We start from the raw sequence: 26,668 nt of genomic DNA, 5'->3' as shown, positions 1-26,668 counted from the left end.
CTTAATTAACCTGAACAGACATGTTATGACACATCTCTGGAGCAGGCAGGGCCTGAACAAGAATCTTCTGGCACAGAAGGGTCTTTATCATGGCACCAAAAGGCCTTATTTGCATTTAATAAGAATATGCTGATTCTGGAGGGGGTGCAGCACAATTTTACCAAAATAATACTGGGACTAAAACGGTTAATAATGAAGCTAGATTGTATAAATTAGCCTTGAATTCCCTGAAAATAGATGATTGTGAATAAATTTCATTGACTTGTTTCATGATTTGCAAAATAATCTAATTTTCTGGAATGTGATATTGTCCATCTCTAATTGGCCTTGTGAAGGTGATGGTGAGCTGCCTTCTTGAACTGCTGCAGTCTATGTGGTGTGAATACATCCATACAGCTGTTAGGAAAGGAGTTCCAAATTAGATCCAAGAATAGTGATGAATGGTAATGCAATTCCAAGTCAGGTTGCTGTGTGGCTCAAAGGATTTGATAGTGTGGGGAGGAACAAATAATTTCCATGATAGGGGACTATGTGAGACGAGGGCACAGTCTTAAAGTTAGGCGGGCAATTGAAGGATGATAGCAGAAAGCAGTTCTTTTCGCAGAGTTGTGAAAATCTTGACCTCCATCCCTGAAAAAGTTGTACAGTTTATGTCAAGAGAACATTTCAGAACTGAAATTGGTATCTTTTTTCCAGGTAAGGTACTCAGTTTTAAGAAATCATGGAACATAGATCGAATTTAAATATAATTCAACCATGATCTAATTGAATGTTGTAATAAAACAACTGACGGGCTGAATGACCTCCAGTTTCTGACATTCTTATATTTGAAAGTAATTCTGAGTATTTGGAAACTCCTGCATCACAGAAACCCTACAGTGTGGAAACAGGCCCCTCGGCCCAACAAGTCCACACTGACCCTTGGAGCGTCCCACACACCCCTGAACACTACGGGCAACTTAGCATGGCCAATACACCTATCCTGCAAATTCTTGGACCATGGGAGGAAACCGGAGCACCCGGAGGAAACCCAAGCAGACATGGGGAGAACGTGCAAACTCCACACAGACAGTCGCTTGAGAGTAGGATCGAACCCGGGTCACTGGCATTGTGAGGCAGCAGTGCTAACCACTGAGCCACCATGCTGCCCCAAAATGCTCAGGAATCCAAAACCAGAAAAGATTCCCACAACTAAAAGATGCTTTAGAGGATCTAAAAATGTGGTATCAAGTAACACAAAAAGAAAATGCTTCCTGCATGTGTTTGTCATGCTTTATGTGAAAGAAATGCCAGCCTAACCAAGAACAAGTGTAACTTTCTTAGCTCTAACTGACAAGGTGGTACTAATACCTTCTAAAATTTGTGGCAAATTCAATTGTCAGTTCTTGTGTGGAGCCGTATCATAAGGATCTATTATCAGGAGAGAAGCAGAGGCCAACTCTACAATCTGTAGAGACAGTAACATTCAGATGTGGTCATGTGACTATGAAACTGTCTTGACCCAGATCATACACCCGAAGCATCTATGGGCACGTAAAACTTTTTAGTTCAAGTGTGTATCAATTAAAACAGGATTGATACAGCCAAGATGACTGTGGATGTAAATTTAGTGGCTGTCTAGCGAGGAATTCTGGAATATCACACTTGCACAGTCAGGAAGACTAAAAAAGGAGATGATGAGAGGCTGACTATCTAACCCTCCCTTAACAGTGAGCCATCTCCTGCAGACGTGTTTTTATTTTTCATTTCCAGAGAGATACAACGGTAGGGTTTAAAACTGAAAACAACTCTGGTCAGGATAACAAAGTGTGAAGCTGGATGAACACAGCAGGCCAAGGGGTTGCTTGGCCTGCTGTGTTCATCCAGCTTCACACTTTGTTATCTTGGGAACTGCAGATGCTGGAGAATCCATTATCTCTGATCACAACTCTGGTCAGTATGTGTTTATTGCTTTCATGTGCTAGGGTGTGGACTAGTGTTGTGATTAACATAGCTTTGAGAAGAACCATTAAACCCACTGGCCTGCAGGTAAAGAAAAAAAAACAAATTCTTTCACTTTGAGTACTACCTGTATAAAGGAATCAGGATAGAAATTTTCAATATACCTACAAAGCCAAGAATCTCAATTCTCTATTCCATTACTATTATCAATCCCACCAGTCATATCAACTGCAAAGCTCTACTACCTACTCTTCATTACCGACTCAGACTAAGCCATTATATTTTTAAAAATATTTTTTGGGCTCACCTAATATTCATATTTTATGCATGTTGCCTTTTTTGTTTCTGACTGCTAGCAACAGATAAACTCATGTTTTTGTAAACTCATGTTTTTGTTAACTCATAAATGCTGGTCAAATTGGCTCCTTTTAAACGCAGTTTTTTTTTAGTCTGGAAGAATATTATCCTGAAGGAAAAGGACCCTTTTTAAATTACCTTCGATGTGATCAATGAAGCGTGTTGGGTGAAAGGAGGGGAGCCACTTCATTCCTCCCTAAACAGGACTTAATGATTTGGGGTAACCTATTTGGACCCGTAATACATTGGGGTACCTCACGTGAGAGTGGCCACAGCAAAACATTAATTGTATCATCTTGCTGGAATACTGTAAAATTAATGTAAGAATATTGTTGCGAATCAGTACATGGGACAATCCTGCTTAGCTCACATCTCAGGCAGCGCTACCTTGATTTTGGCAACTATTAAACAAGTTGTTGGTGTTGAGTTGTCCCTTGACTTATCTGCAGGCTCATGTCAGTATTTAGAGGTCCCTGTCCTTTCAAATTCTGCTTATTTATTTTGATCCTTCATCCCTGTAGCTTTGCTCAAATTTGCTGATGGGATCAACTGGGGTCTTAAGGTTCTTGAAAATTTTGTCAAGTTTTTCCACTGTTCACACTGTCCGATAGATGCGAGTGTTGCAACTGTATTGAAATTTCTTGGCTAGTAGAACAGCAAGTTCTTCAGCATTATTGCTGGAATGTTATCTTTTGCAGTATCCAGTGCCTCCAACTGTTTCTTGATATTATGTATAGTGAATCGAATGGGCTGAAGACTGTGATCGTGGAGATCACTATTGAAGGCTGGGATGAATTATCCACTTAGCACTTCTGGCTGAAGATTGTCGCAAATCCTTCAGCCTAATCTCTTGCACTGATGTATTGGGCTCTTCCATCATTGAGGATAGGGACATTTGTGGAGCCGCCTCCTCTAGTGAGTAGTTTAATTGCCCACCACCATTCCCAACTGGATGTGGCACGACTGCAGAGCTTAGATCTGATTCGTTGGTTGTGGGATCACTTAACTCTGTCTATCCCTTGCTGCTTACATTGTTTAGTTTGCAAGTAGTCCTGTTTTCAACATCATGGTGGCGGAGTAAACAGCACTGCCTTTGGGCTTCCGAGCCCAGGGTTCAACCACTCCATCTGTTTTTTTTTCTTTTATCCACCTTTGCTTACCTTCTTGTGTATATCTCAGATGGTATTGGTGGCAACGAAGTGTCTAGTGTTCCAGAGGCAAATTTGCGTTCCCAGCAGCGGTGGTAGAGAGAGACCAGTTCGGGCCCAGTGTCCGGTGCAGGACCTGGCGGCAGCAGCAGTGATGTCTGCTTCAGTACGGTGGGCCCAGTTTGGGACTGGCAGGTTCAGCTGAATGCCAAGGTCAGTCTAGTGCATCTCACAGCGGCGATGACATTGGGGGAGGTGCAGTGAACGGTTTCGAGGCTGGCTGACTGCTTCATGCTGTTTATGGACTCAGCATCACGGTGGAAAAGCCCAGATCCAAGTCCGTGGCTGAAACACTTAACAGACTGTATTGTTGAACTTTTAACTTTATTTATGTTTTACGCTTCTATTCTATGTCCTGGTTTATTTTGTGTGTTTTTAAGATGGCACCAGATAGTGCTGACATTATGCAACACTTTTCCCGTGTATTTGTAACAAATACACGTACCAATACACGTGACAATAAATAAATCAGTTAGTTTGGTAGCTGTAGCAGGTTGACACCTCATGTTTAGTAGCCCTGGTGCTGCTCCTGGCATGCCCTCCTGCACTGTCCAGTGAACTAGGGTTGACCGCTGTCTTGATGCTAATGGTTGAGTGCCGGGCCATGAGATTACAGATTGTGTTGGAGTACTTTGTGCTCACGGTGCTTCATGGATGTTCTCACTTGAGCTGCTAGATCTGTTTGAAGTCTGCAACCACCACCAACAACGCCCCTGGTTCCACCCCACATATCTAGCATGGTGACAGTGCCACACAGCATGGTGGAGGATATTCTCAAAGTAAAGGCAGGACTTTGTCTCCACACAATGTGTTGGTCACTTTTGCCGATACCATCACAGATGCATCTGTAGCCAGGATGAGTCAAGTATGTTTTTCCCTCTTGACTGAAAACAACAAATGCTGGAGATCACAGCAAGTCAGACAGCATCTATGGAGAGACAGCAAGCTAACACTTTGAATGTGTATGACTCCTCATCAGAGCTGAAGTGAGGCCTGGAAGGGGCAACATTTATGTAATAGGTGAGTGAGGTGTGGGGGTGGCAGGGTGTAGTGCGCTGGGGAGAAAGATGTTGATAGCTTAGATTAAGTGATCAAAATGTGAAAATGGCAGAACAACAGTGGTTCTTACTGCCAGACTTGAAAGAGCAGAATTTTGCACTAGGTTGGGGGAAGGGGAGAGAGAACATGGTGACAAATAATGTAACCAGTAAAGCTAAAAGAAATGTAAGAAATGGGAGTTGCTTCACAATGTAGGGTGTTGAACCTAATATTAAGTCCAGTGGATGTAAAGTGCCTAGTCTGAAGATGAGATGTTGTTCCTCCAGTGATTAGCTGGAACACTGCAGCATGCTGAGGACAGACAAGTGGGCATGCGAGCAGGGCGCTGTTTAAAAAGACCAACTACAGGAAGGGTGGGGTCATGTTTGCACAGAGGCCAGAGATATTCTGCAAAGCGGTCACTCAGTCTGTGTTTGGACTCTCCAATGAAGAGTAGGCCACATTGGGTGTAGCGAATGTTTTTCCCTCTTGGTTCCTTCGTCACCTGCCGCAAACCTAGTCTAGCAGCTATATCTTTAGACCTGACCAGCTCGACCAGTAGTGCTGCTGCTGAGCCACTCTTGATGGTGGAAATTAAAATCCCCCCCACCCAGGGTACATTTTGCACCCTTGCTACCCTCTGTGTTTCCTCAAAGTTTTGTTCAATATGGAGGAATACTGACTAATCACCCAAGGGAGGATGACACATGGTAGTCAGCAAGAGTCTTCCTTGCCCCTGTTTAGCCTGCTGCCATGGCTCTTCATGGAGTCTAGAGTCAATGTTGACGACTTCCAGGTCACTCCCTATGGACTGTATACCAATGTGATGGGTACTCTATTGGGTCTGTACTTCTGGTGGGACAGGATATATCCAGGGATAGTGATGATGGTGTTTGGGGAATTATCTGTAAGGTATGATTCCATGAGTATGATTGTCAGGCTATTAGTTGGCTAATTTGTGAGACTGCTGTCCCCATTTTAGCATTAGCTCCCAGATGATAGTGAGGAAGACTTTGCAACATTGACAGGGCTGTTTCTGCTGTTGTCTTTTCTAATGCCTAGGTTGATGCCAGATGATCCAGTCCAATTTCATTTCTTTGCTGAAACTTTGTAGTGATTGTTACATCTGAGAGTCTTGCTAGGCCTTTTTGGGGAGCAGCTAAGAGTCAACCACATTGCTGTGGCTCTGGATTCACATGTAGGCCAGGCCAGGTGGGGATAGCAGATTTCCTTCCCTGAATGACATTAGTGAACGAGATAGGGTTTTTCCAACAATCAACAGTGGTTTCATGGTCATGACTCCATAGCTCCAGATAATAATTGAATTCAAATTCCACCATCAGCCATGGCTGGATTCAAACCTGGGTCACCAAAATATCAGTAGTTTCTTTATTTCTGTTTTTATTAAAATGGAATTCAAATCCCAGCATCTGTTAAGATTTGAACCTGCATCCCCAGAATATTGAAGATAACAAAATGTGAGGCTGGATGAACACAGCAGGCCAAGCAGCATCAGGAGCACAAAAGCTGACATTTCAGGCCTAGACCCTTCTTCAGAGAGGGGGATGGGGTGATAGGCCTGAAACGTCAGCTTTTGTGCTCCTGAGATGCTGCTTGGCCTGCTGTGTTCATCCAGCCTCACATTTTGTTATCTTGGGAACTGCAGATGCTGGAGAATCCATTATCCCCAGAATATTGGCTGAGTTTCTGGATTAATAGACCAGTGGTAAAACAACTAGGCCATGGCTTCCCCTTCTTATGTTACAACAGCAATTGCATTTCATTTGGCGTAAAACATTTGAGATGTCCAGTGGTTGTGAAAAGTGCTGTGTAAATAAAGCTCGTTTTCATAGAATCCCTACAGTGTCGAAACAGGTCCTTTGGTTCAAGTCCATACTAATGCTCAGAATATCCCCGTATATCCCAGCTAACCTAAACGGCCCTGAACACTATGGGCAATTTCCCATGGCCAAGCCACCTAGCTTGCCCATCTTTGGACTGTGGGAGGAAACCGGAGCACCTGGAGGAAACCCACGCAGACATGGGGAGAACGTGCAAACATTACACAGACAGTTGCCTGAGGGTAGAAATGAACCTGGGTTCCTGGTGCATATGGATGTACATGGAATAGTGTAGGTTAGATGGACTTGAGATTGGTATGACAGGTCGGCGCAACATCGAGGGCCGAAGGGCCTGTACTGTGCTGTAATGTTCTATGTTCCATGAGGCAGCAGTGCTAACCACTGAGCCACTGTACGACCCTATTTGAATTTAGCCCAGATGCTGTATGACCTAATGAAATGAATGGAAATTACAATGAAAAATTTTAATTACCTTTAATTTATAATTAAGGCTGTGTGGTCTAATATCTGTTACACAGTATTTACAACTGGTCTTATTGCCAGTCAGATTGTGTATTTTTTAATTATGAACCAAATTGGTATCACTATAATAGTCAGTAATGTTTAAAATAGCGCACTCATATTTGAATTTTACGTGGTAGCCCAGATGTTGTATGATCTAGTGGAATGGATGGAAATTACAATGAAAAATTAGTATTCAGTTCGAATCATATGTTCTGAGAATTTGAAGGGTTGAATTTTCCAGTGTTATGGGTCAACTACCTAATTTGCCATTTTCGCTAAGTATACTTCTATTGATTTTTTTGAAAATGCTTTGAGTGTGCAATGGTAGTTACATTGCATCTGTCAAGTGTACACTGTTGAACTATACATAAATAATACAATAAATTTATCAAGTTGATTTCCAGCTTGCCAATCCAGCTACTAAGTAACAATGACAACTTGGCTGGTATACAATTGACTACACTGTTGAAGATGGATGAGACAAGGGGACTGAGAGATTGAAAGTCTGAGAGGGTGAACACTGAAATCTCAAGTTATTTTAGTTTGTGGTACTCATTTTTACAGGCATGCTTTCAATCCCACTTTCACCTTATTACCATCTTTCAGGAAGAGATATTCATGAAATATTGACTATATGGAAATGCTTATTACAAAGGTTTATTGTTTGAATTTTATGACTGGTAATTGTCAAAATATTTAATTAGTTAGCATTTTGGACACTTTTTACAAAGAATTTGCAGGTCTGCAGAATTTACATTTTCTTCCTTACTGATATTTTTGTGAATTTGTGATTATTGAAGATGATTATTAAACTGTTCCTTTAATCTCCTAAACTGGGTGGTACAACCAGAAGTAAAATAACAGGCTAATTTCCATTTAGTAATCATAAGCCTTTGCCTCCTCCTTGATTCTCCCTTCCATTTAGTTATAACTGGTGGCAGGTCAGCATCTGCTATATTGTCCCCAGTAAAGTTAAATTCAGCCGTCAGACTACATAGAAAATTTTGAAATATTTCATCTACTATTAATTTCTATTCTTCTCAGCCATTATTTATTAGTTCGCATTCGTTTTTCTTTCCATTCTGGACAGTTCTATTCAATCACTAGTAAAATAAATTCATTCTTCCCCGAGCCCCAGGAACCGAGGTAATTGAAGTCATAGTCATACAGCACAGAAACAGACCTTTCAGTCCAACTTGTCCATGCTAACCAGGTATCCTGAACTGAACTGATTCTATTTGCTTACATTTGGACCATATCGCTCAACCTTTCCCATTTATGAACCTATCTAACTGTCTTTTAAATGTTGTAATTGTATTTGTTTTTACCACTTCCTCTGTCAGCTCACTTCAGACACACCACCATTTGTGTGGAAAAAAAAAGTTAGCCTTCAGGTCCCATCTATATCGTTGCCCTCTCACCTTAAACCTTTACCCTCTAGCTTTGGACTCCCTTACCCCTGGAAAAAGACCTAATGTATGCCCCTCGTGATTTTATAAATCTCTATAAGGTCACCCCATAGCCTCCTATGGTCCAGGGAGAAAAAAGTCCCAGCTGCGAGGTTATGCTGCAGCTCGATATTCCTGGTGTAGTCTAACCAGGGTTTTAATGTGTTCAGTTCTGGTCTCATCATTATAGGAAAGACGTGGAAGCTTTAGAGAGGGTGCAGGGGAGATTTACCAGGATGCTGCCTTGATTGGAGGGAAGGTTAAAGCAGCAAGGGCTTTTTCACTGGAGTGGAGAAGGATGAGAGGTGACTTGATAGAGGTGTAGAAGATGATGACAGGCATAGAGTGAATACTCAGATATTTTTCCAGGGTGGAAATTACTATTACGAGGGGGCATAGTTTCAAGGTGATCGGAGGAAGGTATAGAGGAGATGACAGAGGTAGGTTCTTTACACACTGAGTGGTGGGTGCATGAAATGCGCTGCTGGCAGTGGTAGTGGAGTCAGATACATTACAGGCATTTAGGCAACTTGTAGATAGGCACAGGGATAATAGTATAATGCAGGGTAGTTTGATCTTCGTCAGATAATTGGTCGGCACAACATCGTGGGCCAAAGGGCCTGTACTGTTCTATGTTCGATATCCTATGTTCCCTCCACCTGTAACTCAAATCCTCCAGTCCTGGCAACATCCTTGCGAAATATTTTCTGTATTCGTTCCAGTTTAATAACATCCTTTCTGTAGCAGGACAAGCAGAATTGTACGCAATATTCTAAAAGTGGTCTCACCAATGTCTTGTACAGCTGCAACGTGATCAATGCTCTGACCAAAGAAGGCAAGCATGCCAAACACCACCTTTACCACCCTGTTTATCTGCAATGCCACTTCCAAGGAACTATGAACCTATACCCCTAGGTCCCTCTGCTCAACAACACTCCCCAGGCCCCTTAGATTAACTGCGCGAGTCCTAGCCTGGTGGGTTTTAACAAAATGCAACACCACCTCACATTTACTTAAATTAAACTCCATCTGCCACTTCTCAATCCCATTCACCCATCTGATCAAATTCCCATTGTACTCTTGGCTAGCCTTCTTAACAGTCCATTTTAACACCAATTTTGGTGCCATCTGCAAACTTACTAATTATACGTCCTATATTCTCCTCCAAATCTTTGATATAAATAACAAACAACAACAGACCCATAGACGACCTTTGTGGTATACTGCTCGTCATGGGCCTCCATTCCAAATAACTATCCTCTATTGCCATGCACTGTTTTCCATCATCAGTCCAATTTTGCATCCAATTAGCTATCTCTCCCAGGATCCCATGTGATCTAACACTGCTAATTCAAATACCATATGGGATTTTGTTGAAGGTCTTACTAAGATCCATGTGGATGGTGCATTACCTTAATCTATCATTTTGGTAGACTTAAAAAACAAACAAAATCAAATTTGCGAGACATGATTTCCAACACACCAGCCTTGATGACTATCTCTAATCATTCCTGAAAACAATAAATGCTAGAGATCACAGTGGGTCCGACAGCATCCAGAGAGAGACAGAGCAAGCTAATGTTTCAAGTTAATAGGAACTGCAGATGCTGAAGAATCCAAGATAACAAGGTGGAGAGCTGGATGAACACAGCAGGCCAAGTAGTATCATAGGAGCAGAAAAGCTGACGTTTCTAATGTTTCGAGTCTAGATGACTCTTAACCAGACTTGAAGTGTGGACGGGAATGCATTTATGCTACAGTTTGGGGGAGGGGAGTGTGAGGTAGTGGGTGTAGGGTGCTGGTGTAGAAAAGAGACCCGTAGTTCAGATAAAATGATAATGTGAGAATGGAAGAACAATGGTGTGTCTCTTGGCAGAATTGAAAGGACAGTAACTGGGACTGGGGGAGGGGAGGACATTATAACAAGCTAAAAGGAAAGAAATGGTTGACAATTTAAAGGTGTTGAACTCAGTATCACTCAAAATGTCAGAGATAATGGGAACTGCAGATGCTGGAGAATCCAAGATAACCAAGTATGATAATAAAATGTGAGGCTGGATGAACACAGCAGGCCAAGCAGCATCTCAGGAGCACAAAAGCTGACGTTTCGGGTCAAGATCCTTCATCAGAGAGGGGGATGGGGTGAGGGTTCTGGAATAAGTAGGGAGAGGGGGGGGAGGCGGACCGAAGATGGAGAGTAAAGAAGATAGGTGGAGAGAGTATAGGTAGGGAGGGGATAGGTCAGTCCAGGGAAGACGGACAGGTCAAGGAGGTGGGATGAGGTTAGTAGGTAGATGGGGGTGCGGCTTGGGGTGGGAGCAAGGGATGGGTGAGAGGAAGAACAGGTTAGGGAGGCAGAGACAAGTTGGACTGGTTTTGGGATGCAGTGGGTGGAGGGGAAGAGCTGGGCTGGTTTAGGGATGCAGTTGGGGAAGGGGAGATTTTGAAACTGGTGAAGTCCACATTGATACCATTAGGCTGCAGGGTTCCCAGGCAGAATGAGTTGCTGTTCCTGCAACCTTCGGGTGGCATCATTGTGGCACTGCAGGAGGCCCATGATGGACATGTCATCTAAAGAATGGGAGGGGGAGTGGAAATGGTTTGCAACTGGGAGGTGCAGTTGTTTGTTGCGAACTGAGCGGAGGTGTTCTGCAAAGCGGTCTCCAAGCCTCCGCTTGGTTTCCCCAATGTAGAGGAAGCCACACTGGGTACAGTGGATGCAGTATACCACATTGGCAGATGTGCAGGTGAACCTCTACTTAATGTGGAATGTCATCTTGGGCCTGGGATAGGGGTGAGGGAGGAAGTGTGGGGTCAAGTGTAGCATTTCCTGCGGTTGTGGGGGAAGGTGCCAGGTGTGGTGGGGTTGGAGGGCAGTGTGGAGCGAACAAGGGAGTCACGGAGAGAGTGGTCTCTCCGGAAAGCAGACAGGGGTGGGGATGGAAAAATGTCTTTGGTGGTGGGGTCGGATTGTAGACGGCGCAAGTGTCAGAGGATGATGCGTTGTATCCGGAGGTTGGTGGGGTGGTGTGTGAGAACGAGGGGGATCCTCTTTGTGCGGTTGTGGCGGGGGTGGGGTGTGAGGGATGTGTTGCGGGAAATGCGGAAGACGCGGTCAAGGGCGTTCGCGATAACTGTGGGGGGAAAGTTGTGGTCCTTGAAGAACTTGGACATCTGGGATGTGCGGGAGTGGAATGTCTTATCGTGGGAGCAGATGCGGCAGAGGCGGAGGAATTGGGAATAGGGGATGGAATTTTTGCAGGAGGGTGGGTGGGAGGCGGTGTATTCTAGGTAGCTGTGGGAGTCGGTGGGCTTGAACTGGACATCAGTTACAAGCTGGTTGCCTGAGATGGAGACTGAGAGGTCCAGGAAGGTGAGGGATGTGCTGGAGATGTCCTAGGTGAACTGAAGGTTGGGGTGGAAGGTGTTAAAGTGGATGAACTGTTCGAGCTCCTCTGGGGAGCAAGAGGCGGCGCCGATACAGTCATCAATGTACCGGAGGAAGAGGTGGGATTTGGGGGCCTGTGTAGGTGCGGAAGAGGGACTGTTCTACGTAACCTACAAAGAGGCAGGCATAGCTGGGGCCCATGGTCACCCACTTAGTCTGTAGGAAGTGGGAGGAGTCAAAAGAGAAGTTGTTGAGGGTGAGGACGAGTTCGGCTAGGCGAACAGTCCCTCTTCCGCACCTACACAGGCCCCAAATCCCACCTCTTCCTCCAGTACATTGATGACTGTGTCAGCGCCGCCTCTTGCTCCCCAGAGGAGCTCGAACAGTTCATCCACTTCAACACCTTCCACCCCAACCTTCAGTTCACCTGGGCCATCTCCAGCACATCCCTCACCTTCCTGGACCTCTCAGTCTCCATCTCAGGCAACCAGCTTGTAACTGATGTCCATTTCAAGCCCACCGACTCCCACAGCTACCTAGAATACACCTCCTCCCACCCACCCTCCTGCAAAAATTCCATCCCCTATTCCCAATTCCTCTGCCTCTGCCTCTGCCGCATCTGCTCCCACGATAAGACATTCCACTCCCGCACATCCCAGATGTCCAAGTTCTTCAAGGACCACAACTTCCCCCCACAGTTATCGCGAACGCCCTTGACCGCGTCTTCCGCATTTCCCGCAACACATCCCTCACACCCCACCCCCGCCACAACCGCACAAAGAGGATCGCCCTCATTCTCACACACACACCACCCCACCAACCTCCGGATACAACGCATCATCCTCCGACACTTGCGCCGTCTACAATCCGACCCCACCACCGAAGACATTTTCCATCCCCACCCCTGTCTGCTTTCCGGAGAGACCACTCTCTCCGTGACTCCCTTGTTCGCTCCACACTGCCCTCCAACCCCACCACACCCGGCACCTTCCCCCACAACCGCAGGAAATGCTACACTTGCCCCCACACCTCCTCCCTCACCCCTATCCCAGGCCCCAAGATGACATTCCACATTAAGCAGAGGTTCACCTGCACATTTGCCAATGTGGTATACTGCATCCACTGTACCCGGTGTGGCTTCCTCTACATTGGGGAAACCAAGCGGAGGCTTGGAGACTGCTTTGCAGAACACCTCCGCTCAGTTCGCAACAAACAACTGCACCTCCCAGTTGCAAACCATTTCCACTCCCCCTCCCATTCTTTAGATGACATGTCCATCATGGGCCTCCTGCAGTGCCACAATGATGCCACCCGAAGGTTGCAGGAACAGCAACTCATATTCCACCTGGGAACCCTGCAGCCTAATGGTATCAATGTGGACTTCACCAGTTTCAAAAATCTCCCCTTCCCCAACTGCATCCCTAAACCAGCCCAGTTCGTCCCCTCCCCCAACTGCACCACACAACCAGCCCAGCTCTTCCCCTCCACCCACTGCATCCTAAAACCAGTCCAACCTGTCTCTGCCTCCCTAACCTGTTCTTCCTCTCACCCATCCCTTCCACCCCAAGCCGCACCCCCATCTACCTACTAACCTCATCCCACCTCCTTTGACCTGTCCGTCTTCCCTGGACTGACCTATCCCCTCCCTACCTCCCCACCTATACTCTCTCCACCTATCTTCTTTACTCTCCATCTTCGGTCCGCCTCCCCCTCTCTCCCTATTTATCCAGAACCCTCACCCCATCCCCCTCTCTGATGGGTCTAGGCCCGAAACGTCAGCTTTCCTGCTCCTGAAATGCTGCTTGGCCTGCTGTGTTCATCCAGCTTCACACTTGGTTGTCACTCAAAATGTCATTCATTTTGCCTCCAATTTCCACCACTCTATAACTTTCACATTGTACATTTCCAATACTTTCCTTCCTTTTCTTGACCTGTCTATCTCCATTTTGGGGAATAAACTGTCCATTGCCATCCGCTACAAAGCCATAGACTCCCATAGCTACCTTTGCTATAGCTCTTCCTACCCCACGTCCTGCAAGGACTCTATCCCATTCTTTCAGCCCTCTTCCACTTCGCATCTGTTCAGGTGATGTCACCTTCTAAGCGGCACTGTTGACTCCGTATTCAAAGGATCGCTTTCTGTCATTTCAGACAACTCCAGCAGAACGCCAACACCAAACACATCTTCCCCTCACTACCCATGTCTGCACTTTGCAGAGATCATCCATTCAAGGACACCCCAGTCCATTCCACAAACACCAACTTCAACCCTCTCTCCATAGCACCTTGCCATAAAATTGCAGAAGCTGTAATACCTGCCCCTTGACCACCTCCCTGTTGACCGTCTAAAGGCTAGAATAGTCTTTCCAGGTGAAGCAGCATTTCACTTGTACCTCCTCCAATCTTGTGAATTGTATTCACTGCACCCAGTGTGGCCTACTCTACGTTGCAAAACCCAAATGCAGACTGGGTGGCCACTTTGCAGAACACCTCTGGTCTGTGTGCAAGCATGATCCTGACCTTCCTGTCACTTTAACATAGCATCCTGCTTGCATGCCCACATGTCTGTTCCTCGCATGCTGCAATGCTCCATTGATTCACAGCACAAACTGGAGGAACAGCATCTCATCTTCAGACTAGACATTTAACTGCCGCCTTAAATTAATACTGAGTTCAACATCTTTAAGTTGTGAACTAAAACAAAGTTGCTAGAAAAATTCAGTAGATCTGGCAGCATCTGTGAGGGGGGAAAAAAAATCAGTTAACATTTCAGGTCCCATGACCCTTTCTCTGTTCCTTCCTCTAAGTGACACGGTGGCTCAGTGGTTAACACTGCTGCCTCACAGCGCTTGGGACCTGGGTTCGATTCCACCCTTGGGTGACTGTCTGTGTGGTATTTGCACATTCTCCCTGTGTCTGCGTGGGTTTCCTCTGGGTGCTTTGGTTTCCTCCCACAATCTAAAGATGTGCAGGACAGGTGGATTAGCCATGGGACATTGCCCATAATGTTCAGGGATGTGTAGATTAGGAGGGTTACAAGGGGATAGGTCTCAATGGGATGCTCTGAGGGTTGGTGTGGACTTGTTGGGCCAAAGGACCTGTTTCCACACTGTAGGGATTCTATCTATTCAATGGAGTTCTGAGGAAGTGTCACCAGACCTGAAATGTTAACTCTGATTTTTTTTTTTCTACACAAGGGCTATGGGGAGAGTGCAGGGAAGTGGAGTTGAAATGCCCATCAGCCATGATTTAAATGGCAGAGTGGACTTGATGGGCTGAGTGGCCTTACTTCCACTCCTATGTCTTATGGTCTTATGCTGCCAGAGCTGCTGACATTTCCTGCAACTTTGTTTTTGTTCCTAATTTACAGCATCCACAGTTCTTATGTTTTTTATTTATCTTTAAATTTCTTCCCTTTTAGCGTGTTATCATGTCCTCCCCTCCCCCAATCCCAGTTACTGCTCTTTCAAGTCTGGCAGTTAGACACACCATTGTTCTGTCATTGTCACATTCCAATCACTTTATCTGAGCCATCAACATCTTTTCTCCACCAGCACCCTACACCCACTACCCTCAACCTCCAAACTATAAGCATAAATGCTGTCCCCTCCACACCACTTCATGTCTGATTTAAAAAGTCAGAGACTTGAAATGTTCTCTTGCTATCCCTCCATGGATGCATTCTGATCCACTGTGATCTCCAGCATTTGTTATTTTCAGGACAGATTCCAGCATCTGCAGTAATTTGTTCCCGCATCCCTTCTTAACTAATGGCATAATATTTGTCACCCTCCAGTCTTCTGACACTTCACCTGTGACTGTACAAATATCTCAGGGAGGGCCTCTGTAATCTATTCTCTAGCCTCCCAGAATGTTCTAAGATATATACCTGATCAGGTCCCAGGGATTTATCTATGTTTGTGTTTTAAGACATCCAGCACTTCCTGTAATGTGGACTCTCTCTTTTAAGGTATTACTATTTATTTCCCCAGGCTCCTTAGCATCCATGTCATTCTTCACAGTAAATACTGAGGCAAAATATTCTGTAAGTACCTCACCCATTTCATGTAATTTCACACGTAGACAGTCCTACCAATCTCTAATCTCATACAGATGTGCCCTAATTGCTCTCTAGTTACTCTTCTGCTCTTGATATACATGTAGAATCTCTTTGGATTCTCCTTAACCTTAAGGTAAGAGGAGAAAGAATAAATGGGAACCAAAGGAGCAGCTTTGTTTCATTAAGGGTGGTATGCATATAGAATAAACTGCCAGCAGAAGTGGTTGACGCGGGTATATTAACAACATTTAAAAGGCATTTGTTTGAATACATGACTAGGAAAGGTTGAGAAGGATATGGGCCAAGTGCAGGGAACTGGGGTTAACGAGGATGGACGTTTTGGTTGGCATGGATCTGCTTGGGCCAAAGGGCCTGTCCCTGTGCTGTAGGACTCTATAACTCTATGTCCTATTTGCTAAAGCTATCTCCAGTCCCCGTTTTACCCTCTTGATTTCTCTGTTAAGTGTACTCCTACTCCCCTGAGGATTCACTTGATGCCAACTATTTATACCTGACCAATGCTCTTTCTTTTTCTCAACCAGAGTCTCAATATCTATAGTCATCCATATTCTTTACACCTACCAGCCCTACCCTTTACACTGACCGGAGCGTACTGTGTATGAACTCTAGTTATTTCACTTTGGAAAGCTTCCCAAGTGCCAGGTGTCCCTTTACCTGCAAACAGCAATCCCCAATCAACTTTTGAACATTCCGGTTTGATACCATCAAAATTGCCCTTAGTCCAATTAAGAACTTTAACGTTCAGATCAGCCTATCCTTTTCCATAACTAGTTTGAAACTAATAGAATTATAATCACTGGTCCCAAGGTGCTCCACCACCAACACCTCAGCCACATGCCCTGTCTTATTTCCCAAGAGAAGATCAAATCTTGATCCTTCTTGTGTCAGCACATCACACGTCGAATGATAAAATTTTCTTAAACATAAGTTCCTATCGCCTACTGCTACAACCCAGTTATTTTTACAGATATCTGAGATCTCCCTACATATTTGCTCCTCAAATTCCCACTGACTATTGGGGAGCCTATATTAAAATCCCATCAAGGTGATTTATCCCTTTCTTATTTCTTAGTTCCACCATATAACTTAATGGGATAGCCCCCAGGAATATCCTCTCTAAGTATAGCCTGGACCATTGATCTAACAGTCTTGTCGATCTCTCAGCAATGTTTCTGTAATAGTTACGATATCTCAGTCCCAAGTTCCCATCCATGCCCCTGAATTCATCTACCTTATCTACCAGGCCTCTTAAGTTGAATTCATAAGCCTTACTTTGTTTTCTACCATGCTCTTGCCCGTCTTGCCTATTTAACTTGCTCTCCTTAATTATTGCAGCAGCTTCAACCTTCTATTTTGTTCCCACATTCTCCCCACCTCCTTTCTCATTTTAGTAGCACACGCAAATCTCCCTGCTAGGATATTAGTCCCTCTCCAGTTCAAGTGCAACCCCTCCTTCTTGTAAAGGTCACTTCTACCACAATAGTTCCTAATGATCCAAAAATCTGAATCCCTGCCTCCTGCACCAGCTCCTCGGTGATGCACTCATCTCCCTATCCTCCTATTCCTACTGTCACTATCACTTGGCAGGAATAATCCAAAAATTATTACCCTTGAGGTCCTGCCTTTTAACCACCAATTTAATTTCCGATATTTTCTCTGGAGAACCTCATCCCTTCCTCTGCCTACGACATGGAGGCCATTGTGCACATTGGTACCAATCTGCTCACTCTCTTAAAATTCTCTGCTGGGGAAAATTCTTAAGAATTGGTCTTACCTTGGAATTAGATGGACAGGTTAAAGTCTAATGGTTTACAAACCCAGGAAAGAATGACAAAAAATGGAGCAAAACAACTAAAAGTTGAAACAGAGTTGGGGACCATGGGCCAATTTTGTTTCACTCTCATCTTAACACCATAAGGGATCTGTTCTGAAATGCATCCATTCACACGATTACTGCTCACATATTGTCATGAACTAAGTCGTCTTCTTCCAGCTCAGTCATGGTGTGCACACCACAGTAAGGCAAAATAAGCAATTGAAAGATGTGCTGAATGCCAACAAAGCAAAATGCAATATTGACATCAATTCCTGGGAAACCATCCGCCTAGGCCAAACCAAATGGAGGTAAGGGGAAGGACTGTAGCATTTTGAGACGTAGGAATGCTAAAAGGAAAAGGATGATCGAGAGTGATGAACAATCCATGACCTGAACTAAAAATATACAGTGGTACATTCCATAAGCCAACCAACCTCCAACATTCCATAAAGTTTGCAGATCCCAAATGGAATTCATCAGTCATTTTTGGACTCATCAAAGCCAATCATCTTTGCCTATGATAATGGAGATGATAATATTTATAATTAGGGATGATTTGACAAGCCAAGGCTCTTCTCTTCAGAGAGGAGAAGACAGGTAATGTATTGGGAACTTTGAGAATTATGAAGGCCTTTCATTGAATAGACTTCAAGAACTTATTTCAATTTATGGGAGGCCAAAACAAGTGATAATAGGATGGTCGCCAATCAATCCAATAGGGAATAGGGGAATTCCTATTTTACCCATGAAATGGAAATCGCCACTGAGGAGGCATTGAAGTGAACAGCATTGACCATTACTGGAAAACTATATCATCCGAGGGAGGAGGAAGCAGGATATTTTGACAGAAAATACTGCAGATGCTGGAAATCTGGAATAAAAACAACAGCTGGTGGAACTCAGCAGGTTTGGCAGTATCCTCTTCAAGGTTTCTGTATGTCTTGCTCCTGTTCTTATGTTAATCCCTTTGAGTCCTGCTCTGGGCTGTAAATCAACTTTTGTCAGTCGTTTCAAATCTCTGATTGTCACATTGTCGCTGTCAACAATGGCTTGAACCTCAAAGGTATTCATGTTGATTTCCCACATATGAGAAAAGCAAATATGAAATCTTGTTTAAACATGGGATGTTTTCAGCAAATCCATTTCAGTTCCTTGATTCAATTCCCGAATGAAGCCCTCCATTTCATTATGATCCCCCTGTGTAAACCAAAATAACTAAAGTTTCCTCCCCACAAATGAAGGAACTATCGAATGAGACTGGACTTTTGTAACTTTTCTTTCTTTTACATGAACAGACATGAATCAAAAAGCAAATGATATTTCAAAAAGACAAACTTCACTTTAAATAGCAGATATTAGAAAGCTATGTCTCTCAAAATCGTAGCAATTCACCGCATAAATGCGGCAAAATGTGTAATCTGACACAGTACTTTATAACTCCATGGGTTTGTCATGTAACTCTCATTTACCAGCAAAGATACCCCATCCCAGGTCTCCAGATATGGGTTTGGGCCAAGATAGCGCATGTCTCCTGGCGTTCTCTAAACTGGGATCAGAGATAATGAGAACTGCAGATGCTGGAGAATCCAAGATAACCAAGTGTGAAGCTGGATGAACACTGCTTGGCCTTCTCTAAACTGAGTCATGTTAGTTTTGATGGTGCAGCTTTCCAAAATTCCATTACACCTGCCCAACCAACAGCAGCTGACTCATATTGTGCCTCTTTTTATAGAAACCAGAACTCCTCTACATATCTAAGCTATTTGCATCATATTTTAATAAATAGTTTCTTTTAGTTTTTTTTCACACTTCACTTCCACATGAGTGTCTATATATATTTTTATTTTCACTGCCAGAGAGAAAATTGATACTTTTGGAGAGATTTGTTGTCTCATTCTCACATAAATCCTTTGCCCCCTTTTCCAGGCTACGTATAAATTCTCTTTGCGTTAACGTCTGTGTACTGATCACTTTCAGCTGTTATTGAGCTTCAAGCTCTCCTTTGTGTTTGGTCACTTATTGTCTGTCATAACTTCAGTATGATTGGTACTGGTTGCCAGGTGGTATGAAACAGTGCTTCTCATTACTGAAGCAAATTACAATCGATCCCTTTGTAATTGATGTAAGCTCAAGTTCTTTCCAAACATTCTTAAAACAATTATGAATCCCACAAGTATTGTAAATAAATTACAAAACTTTCTTTCTGCTTCAGGTTAAACATCATCACCGTGAATTTGTATGATTAGACATAAGTAGATTTTCAGAAGTTACACCATCAGCAGAACATCTTAGTAAAGACTTAGTTTAAAAAAAATTATAAATAGATGGGGTGAGTTGAAATGGCACAATGAAGAAGATAATTATTTTATTTTCATGGTCTGCACATAGATATAAACAAGGGTAACATGAACTGTGAGAATGAATTGAATCATCAAATGATTTTTCAAAACAGGGGATATTATTACTTCTACAATCTACAGTTCTCAGTTTGTATTCTCTAGTAGTTACAACAATTTTGCTCCATGTCGTAGACTAAATCATACCTTCTTCCAGTGTAACATTTCCCTGGAGGAAGTACTTGCCATGTCCTCTGGATAAAGCCACACCTAGACTGTACAGAGGAGATCGTAAACAATTACATGATGCTACCAAAAATGCTCTTGTCATTTTGAATCTAATTCCAAAGAATCTTGGAAAATGATGAAACCTACCTGAATGGAGTGCCTTTGATGTCTGTGTAATAGTAATCATTTGTCATCACTAAGACGCGTTTCTAACATGAAAAATAAAACAGTCGTAGTAACTGACACTTTACCAATTAGTAGAGATTGTATATGCTTTTGTTTCACTACTTGTCATTTGACCATTGCAGAAGATTAATGCAACTTTTCTGATACCTTTGCTGAAACATAATTGCAATTTCAGTAAATCTGTTAGTTTAAAAATATTTTTATGTAGTCTGGGAAAGCTCGTCTGTATCATTGACTGAAACCAAGGAAGTAACCCTAAACCAACATAAAATGGAATCTTAACAATACGACTCAAATGGAAAAAGTGGTTATGAAGGGTCTAGGCCCGAAACGTCAGCTTTTGTGCTCCTGAGATGCTGCTGGGCCTGCTGTGTTCATCCAGCCTCATTTCATTATCTTAGAACGTTGTTATATATTCTGTCCATGATTGTTCAGCCAGCATACTAAATCATAGCGTTAATCTTGCCTTCCACCATCGGAACATATCTCTGAAATATGTACTTGCCAAGTGGTCTGGATAAATCGATACATAAAAAGCAAAGTTCACCAGCAAGTGCTTAGTGCACTTATACTACATTCCTTTTGAGCAGTTACTTGACTGTGCTATCATTGCCTGTGCAGTAATAGTGAAAACTGGAATGTAATCTGAGTGTTTTAAACATTCTTATGTGAACATTGCCTATCAGAAGTTCAATTAACATGAAAGTGGCAATTATAATGCAAAGTCATAAAAATGACCTGGAGACAATTGCTCATCAGCAGTGGAAATACAGTTTAAACAAATAGTGTTAATGGTTTTGAGTTGGCTACAGGGTTTACACAAAATATGTTCAGTTGTAAAGAAAAGGAGTATAGATGCTCACTGCACTGAAGAGGGTTATTTTGTCTGTCCTGACTGTGCCAGATTATTGTTAAAACAATCCAACACAAATACCACTACTAACGATCTAAACATGGCCATATATCATCTTCTGCTTCAAACGTTCATTCAATTTTTCTCTTCAAAGGTGCAATGATCTCTACTCCAACCACATCGTATACCTCTAGGAATTCTTTTAGTGATAGTTCCTTGGTGCTAACTAGAGGAATTTACCCCATCAAAAGTTTCAAAACATTAAAAACCTCTCTACCCAGACATCTCTACTCCATGGAAATAATTAAAATATATCGAATCTGCCTTTTAAAACGGTGTCTTCCATTTCTGGCATTCTCTTGTCGAATCAATGTAAAATGTTCTCTATCACTTTAATATCGTTAAACTTCCACTGAAGTCACCATACAGTAAAATCAGATGAAGCATGAAATATGCAGTAAATTGGATCTGACCAACTTCCTACAATATGGGTTATTTTACAATTACCCTTCTTTATATTTTGACCTGTAAAAGCAATATCACTTAACGTGAATTCCTAACGGCACACAATACAAAAGATTTCAATTAGAAAAGGGGTATTTTATCTTACCTTTCATTCTCTCAACAATTCAAGATTCGTAGGTATGCCATTAAACAAATCAAAGCATTCATGAGCGAATGACTTTTTTCCTTTAAAAGTATTGGACAACTTCTTCAGCATTAGTGATTAAATGTTTTATTTTAAAGTTTTTGTTTTGTTCATCTGAGAAAAAGAAATGTCTTACCCCTTTCTCAACAGTCTTTTTCACCTCCATGGAAAATTTTCCTGTTTTGCGATTTACCATACCATTACGCAGCTATAAAATAATATAAATTATCAATGCTCTCAGAAGCTCTGAATGGAAAGTGAACTATTGCTTTTACTAACAACAATGGTCTACAATTGAACAAAACATGTTCACTCAATTTTTTACTCAAGTGGTTTCTTAAAATGGGGAGAAAAATTAATGTTAAAACTCATGCTATCCATTGTTAATGCATTGCTGTTTCAGAAGACAAATGGAGTTTTCCGGGAGTAGGTTAGTTCATGCAAATTAATCAGAGCACGTGCTGATGAGATGAACAGCAGTACCTCTTCCAATCCTTTTATAATTTGGAATTGATGGACATGCTGCACTGAGACAGCATTTTCTGTCTACATTTTACCCTCCACCCTCATATTTTAAATTTGATTTCAAGTTTTCTACATTTTAAATTGTTTCTCTTGATTTATCCTGTGCTTTCCATGATCTTGGCTATTATCAAGTCTAGGTCTGGATGAATTGAAATGTCCTCCAACTAAATATTGAAGACAGAAGCCATTGTCTTCAGGTCCTGCCATAAATAATATTCCCTTGTGACCAAACTCTCTCCTTCCCTGGCAACTGTCTTTGACTGCACCAGACTCTTGGCAATCTTGATGTTTTATTGACCCTGAGATGAGCTTCTGGACACATCTTGCATCATCACAAAGGTGAGCTATTTCCATCGTCGTAACATTGCCCAACTATGCCCTCATTCTCAGTTTATTTGCTGTTCAAGTTGTTTTCCAGGCTTTTGTTACTTCTAGACCTGATTATTATCATGCACCTAGGCCAATTTCCCTCTTTCTACTCTCCATGAATTTGAAGAAAATCAAAGCTCTGTTGCTCATGTCCCAATTTGCACCAAGTCCAGATTGTCCATCTATCTTGTGCTTGTTGACCTGTTTTAGCTTCCAAATAAGTGATGCTTGTCTTTTACAATTCTCATCTTTGTTTTCAAATTGCTCCAATGCCTCAATTCTCCCTATCCCTGTAATTTCTCACAGACTGAAAGATCTAAGGTGTCTGTTCTGTCAACTTTGTTTTTCTCAAATATTGCCAACTGTAATTGCTTTATCATTTGGTGGTTGTGCTTTCAATTACCTGGACCCTAACCTCCAAGAATAGCTTTTTAAAATCTGTCTGCCTTTCAATCTCTCTTTCCTTCCTTGAAACATTTCATAGGCATTTCTTGTTTTGACTAAGCTTTTGGAATCTGGTTGTGTATGTGTCACAGTGTCAATTCTTTTGCAAATTCTTATAAAGAACTGTAACATCATCTCTGCATGTAGTTCTCTCCAAGATTTTTAATTGCTCATGGAAACCTCTTGACATTGTGAAAATTTGACCTATGATCTTGCAGTCTAAAGAACATCAAAACTAAACAGGGACTTACAATGTTATCCTTGTCTTCCCATTCCAGTTCAGAGAGGTCAACACTCTTGTAATTGGGGTTTCTCCTTCTTTTTCCTTCTTCATACTTTTTTTGAAACAAACAAAACATTTTTGTATTTAAGTTTTAAGTTCAGAACAATCTGATCCAAAATGAAGAATACACAAACAATGGCAAGGAAATTGACATTTTTATTATTGCTTGTAACTCAATCACCATTTGAACAAATGATCCGGTTAATGTGCTTAATATGTTCCACCTGTAATTCATGGCAAAGAGATGAGACACAGTTCAGGAGGATATATCTGTGTCCATTGGAAGCTACATCCGAAATTTTGTGACTGGGTCAGAGACTGAATTCATTATTTTCTCTCAGATACACCTCTTAATCACAAAAGATTGGCATATGTCAAACAGCATCATTTGCAGATGTGGTTTCTTTAAGCGAGTTAACAATTTGAAATTGTTTTGAAAGTTGTTGGGCTGGACATCCCGGTGGGAATAAAGCTTCTAGCATCAAGATGGATCAATCCACCATCAAGTGGGAAAACAGTTGCAGCTGTTGGGATGAAAAACCAGATGACTGACATGAAAACTGTGTTTCAGGTCTCCGATAAAGCCAAGATATAAAACCAGTTAAACTGGGGTGACTGATATCTGGTAGAAGTATGCATTACTTGGTCCTTTCCCTCTAATGGGGATTCAAATATCATTCTATCACCATCTGCTATTTCCTAGGGTTACTGATGTTAGCAATACACATCTAAATGTAAAGACTATGGGGAACTGAAATATGGAACTATTTGGACATTCTGGATTAAAAAAGTTTACTGAGGTTTGAAGGGATTTCTTGACTATATCCAAAGTAATACAGATTATGAATTGCCTGATAATTCCTGAAAAAAATCAAGTAACTTTAGAAAGGAGACAAACAAAGCTTTTTAAGAAAGATAAGAGATTTGGATTATTACTTTAATTGCTAAAGTAGCTTGATTTGGAAGAGACGGGTCCTGTGTACATTAGGGTATCAAGCAACAGTGATCTAGAGTTGGTTTCTGTTTTTCCAGGAAACCTAGATATGTCAATAGAAGAAACAGCTCTCCAAAGCTTCCAGGAAAAAAAAGCTCTCTCTGCTAAAAGCAGTGAGGTGGAACTTTACAGTGAGATAAGATGTACAGATCTCTCTTTGAGAAAGCTTCAAATAGCATTAATTCATAAACCCTGAAAAATGACCTGTGACTTCTATATAAAGATTTAAGTCCAACTGATCTTCCATCTGAGGTGTAGTTTGGCCTGAAGATTTTCCAGCACTCTCCAATAGGGAATCATAATCATTTTTATCTTTTGAGTTCAGACCCTTGACCCATGGGGGTGAGGAGAGAGTTAATTTCTTTTGCTTTCTTTTTAAAACACCTATAATTTCTGTAGAACTGCATTATTTTGTTTGTTATATAAATGTGCTTACTTGTGATTAAGGGGATGTTGTTTAATTCCCAAATATAGTTTGGTTTTCACCCAGTTTTATTAATCATTTACTGAATAAGTTTATTTATAATAACTGAATCATTTTTGAGTTAGCTAAAGAATTGGTTTTGAAAATTTGATGTAGATTATTTGAAATAAAAAAGGAGACTCTTTCCACATGCTCATCTTGTTCTAATTCACTCTAGATTTCACAAGAAACTAGACTCCTGATGACTAATAATTTTCTCTCTCCATCTTCCATGGCATTATTTATTCTAATCATCAGATATGAAACATGAGGGCTTCATTTACTCATGTGCAGAATAAAAGCATTCTGTTATTCTTCTAGAATCTGCTTTCTCTTAATTCTCCAATGTGTATTCTATTAGCTCTGGTGGACTCCAAATTCCATCATCTCAATTAATTATATCATCACCTGTGATAATTGCCACATAGACTGTTGTCACCATCACCAACAATATCTTTCACTTAAGACCTTGGATAATCCAAAATGTTTTTCAGTTTATATATTAAACTAATTCTCTTTGGATTCCAAATGCATGCCAATACTGTTGATTCCATTTTCCCTGACTTGCTGCTACTTTTGGCATAGCCTGGTTGTGTGGAAACTTGAGGTATTGTTGAAGTCTAATGACAGGTATGCTCTCTGAATCTGAGGTATCACCGAAACAACATTTCTCTTCACATCTGCAATGTAGTTTGCTTTTATTCCCTCTCCCACTCTGACAATGGAATTTGAACAAGCCCTTAGTCACAGTACAGTTGCAAACTCTCCAATTCTATCTTATGGCTTGCTCACTTCTACACTAACTACATATCATCCCAAAATCTCTAACTTGTGCCTTGTGCGTATTGAATGCATGTCATTATCAATATGTCCTGAATGATGTCCTTCAATGCCCTGAAGAATTGTCTTTTCGATTCTTCTTCTTCTCATTTTTATACCTTTTTTACTGTGTTTTGTTTTATTCATTAACAGGATGTATCTGGTTGCCTTCAAAAAGGTGAACTTCTTGAACTGCTGCAGTACATTTAACATGGGTCCACTCTCAATGTTGTTAGGGAGGGGGTTCCAGGATTTTGATTCTGCGACACTGAAGGAATGGAAATCTGCTTCCAAGTACAGGATGGTGGAAAGCATGCAGGTGGTAGTGTTCCCATGTATCTGTTGCCCTTGTCCTTCTAGATGGTACCAGTTGTGAGTTTGGAGGGTTTTGTCTCAGAAGCCTTGGTAAATTTTTGCAATGTATTTTGTAGATGGTAACTGTTCCTGCCACTGTATTTCGGGAGTGGGAGGTAGCATGAATGTTTGTGGGTGTGATGCTTCCTACCTTAATAGATGTGTCAAATGAGCAAGACACTGAGAATTTTTGACATGGACGTCAGACTGGATATCTGGTGACTTCAGCCTGCTGCTTGCTCCAAAGGACTTCTATGTTGGACAGTGGGCACCAAAGTCTCAGGGTATGTTTCATGGGCACCAGTCCCATGGACCCTATGTCCATGGACATTGGCATCTGATGTGTGCCAGCCTCCTAGCACATCACTGATCCACTTACAGTGTACTTCTGTCATTCAATGCTGCACCTCAGTCTGTACAAGCAACTACCATTGCAATTTTGCTACATGAATAATGAGCACTCAGGGGTAAATACCCAGTTTATTGACCAGACCAGGGTGCATCTCCAGCCTGTGTGGTTGC

At 42.2% G+C, this 26,668-nt stretch overlaps 1 protein-coding gene across 6 annotated transcripts in view; it reads right to left on the bottom strand.

The window, feature by feature from the left end:
- cacna2d3a (calcium channel, voltage-dependent, alpha 2/delta subunit 3a) overlaps window positions 1-26,668 on the bottom strand; it is an 807,750-nt gene that overhangs the window by 221,043 nt on the left and 560,039 nt on the right. For all 6 annotated transcript variants that reach the window (XM_059649881.1, XM_048547899.1, XM_048547901.2 and 3 more), the window contains 4 exons: window positions 23,485-23,568; window positions 22,032-22,103; window positions 20,355-20,416; window positions 20,187-20,254 (listed from right to left, as the gene is read on the bottom strand). In XM_059649881.1, coding sequence (XP_059505864.1) covers window positions 20,187-20,254; window positions 20,355-20,416; window positions 22,032-22,103; window positions 23,485-23,568 — 286 coding nt within the window. The remainder of the gene's footprint in view (window positions 1-20,186; window positions 20,255-20,354; window positions 20,417-22,031; window positions 22,104-23,484; window positions 23,569-26,668) is intronic.

This window comes from Stegostoma tigrinum, chromosome 11 (genome assembly GCF_030684315.1).
Source record: "Stegostoma tigrinum isolate sSteTig4 chromosome 11, sSteTig4.hap1, whole genome shotgun sequence".
In the NCBI taxonomy this organism is placed as follows: Eukaryota; Metazoa; Chordata; class Chondrichthyes; order Orectolobiformes; family Stegostomatidae; genus Stegostoma; species Stegostoma tigrinum.
Note: the sequence above shows the minus strand (reverse complement) of the source record. Positions and strands in the feature narration are given on the sequence as shown.